The sequence below is a fragment of the Tasmannia lanceolata genome, unplaced genomic scaffold (assembly GCF_043159265.1).
Source record: "Tasmannia lanceolata isolate RefF3 unplaced genomic scaffold, GAP_Taslan_0.1 ptg000006l, whole genome shotgun sequence".
Classification (NCBI taxonomy): domain Eukaryota; kingdom Viridiplantae; phylum Streptophyta; class Magnoliopsida; order Canellales; family Winteraceae; genus Tasmannia; species Tasmannia lanceolata.
Window position 1 is genome coordinate 48,993,559 of NW_027518683.1, and position 1,850 is coordinate 48,995,408.

General features: G+C 36.1%; 1 protein-coding gene across 1 annotated transcript; it reads left to right on the forward strand.

Moving 5' to 3' along the window:
- The first annotated feature begins 405 nt into the window (after nt 1-405).
- On the forward strand, nt 406-1,177 carry LOC143878668 (Low temperature and salt responsive protein family). Its single transcript, XM_077380921.1, has 2 exons — nt 406-598; nt 939-1,177. Exons 1-2 carry the CDS (start codon nt 518-520, stop codon nt 1,020-1,022), a joined length of 165 nt encoding a protein of 54 aa, XP_077237036.1. The 5' UTR covers nt 406-517; the 3' UTR covers nt 1,023-1,177.
- Nucleotides 1,178-1,850: the final 673 nt, after the last annotated feature.

Here is a 1,850-nt window from a genome sequence, read left to right on the forward strand (position 1 = left end):
GGGCATGGTCCCATCTCGAACAAGTGGTTGGTATCTTTTGAGAAGAACTAAGCAGACAGTATTATCAAAATTAATCAATGGTGATGATCAATTCTATTGTCTTACATAGGACAAGTACCTGCAATCAAGATCGTTGATCTTGTAGACCAGCATGAGCCGACCTGCATAGTATTGGTCCCTTGGATGGTGATGTCCAGCCAATCGGGGAACCCTTTCATTAATTTTTGCGAGGGCTCCCTTCAGTCTAGCATTCCTTTTCATGGGCATTATGTAACCATAGCAACTTTGAAAGGAGGGAGGGCCCACAGGAATGCAATCTGGGCTCTACACTTGATATGCTAGAAATTGAGATGAGTTTGTTGCGAAGGACCAGCAATTCCTCATATATCGATGGTGGTACGTGTCAAACTAAAACGCCAACCTCCACAACGTGTCTTCCTCAAAAGCTTCTTAATCCCTACCATTTCTCTATTATCTGCACAGTCAAGTAACCATCTCTCTCTGTATTGAATCAGAGATGGGTTCAGAAACATTCTTGGAAGTGCTCTTGGCCATACTCTTACCACCTGTTGGAGTTTTCCTCCGTTATGGATGTGGAGTAAGCTATTTCTTTCTTTCTTTCTTTCCATCTTTTTTATGTATTTGTTTCATTTTCAGTTCAGATTCCTTTGTGGGTTTGTAAAAAAAAAAAAAAAAAACTTTCAACAAAGGAGTGGAATATGAAGTTTGATATGTTTATTTCATTCTCAGTTCTGATTCCTTTGTGGGTTTGTAGAAAATATGTGAAAAATGGAGAGGAAAAATGAAGTTTGATATGTTTATTTCATTTTGGGTTAAGATTCCTTTGTGGGTTTGTTTAAAACTTGCAAGAATGGAGACAAAAACTGAAGTTTGATTTGTTTTTGTTGAGTTTTTTGGGTATTGTTTTATAATTGCAGGTGGAGTTCTGGATCGACTTGTTACTGACACTACTGGGCTATATACCTGGAATCATTTACGCCATTTTCGTGATTGTAGGATGATTATGATGATGCTGGAAAAACAGTGTACAAAGCGGGGCGTCCTCTGTTTTTTTTTTTCTCGTCATTAGCAAATGCAAGAAGTAATAGTATGGTAGTGGTTGGATGATGATCTTTTCTCTTCTGATAATAAGACATTTTCATCTTCTTGGGTGTTATTTTTTTAAACTTCTTCCATGATTTTTTGAGCAAGGCAATGGGTGTTTCCATCAATTGCAACGGATTTGATCTTCTTGGAGGGAAGATCACGCAACGGATTTGATCTTCTTGAGGGAAGATCAGCCTCTTCACCCACTTTGAGGGGAAAGGGTCGGTCCTATTTTGTGTGCAAAAGCACCATTTATGTGATAGATTTCTTCAATTCTTTCAAAAAGATGGTTTACATGTTCTTTATAAAGAGAAACCACACTTGCCACTTCACCTAAAACCCCTAACAAACCAATCTAGATAACCCTTGTCTCTAATACTCCTTGTTAGTCAAAGTGCCCTAAAATGGAATTTCATCAATAACTTAGGGATAGATTTGGAAAATATTATAGTTATTAATATCTTATTATTTATATAAAATAATATCTTGGTCATATTTTTTTTTTAGAATAAAAAGAAAGAAATTTCCTAGAAATAGAGAAAGAGAATAAAAGAGAATAAAGTGGAGATCTTTTAGGAGATCCTTTTGCAACCAACAAAAATCAACCCACAATTTCCAAAGCTTGGGCAAGCTATAACATTCAAGTTTTCTTTAAAAAATGGAATCCCCACTTCATAGGCTTCCTTTTTCAAAAAGGAAGAAAACTAGTTTTAGATAATATCTAAGTGAGATATTATAGGTTT

Bases quoted from the DNA above. Each gene is read 5' to 3' on its own strand.
- LOC143878668 (XM_077380921.1), top strand. From the start codon at position 518: ATGGGTTCAGAAACATTCTTGGAAGTGCTCTTGGCCATACTCTTACCA. The intron at 599-938 runs GTAAGCTATTTC...TTATAATTGCAG, and splicing joins TCCTCCGTTATGGATGTGGA to GTGGAGTTCTGGATCGACTT.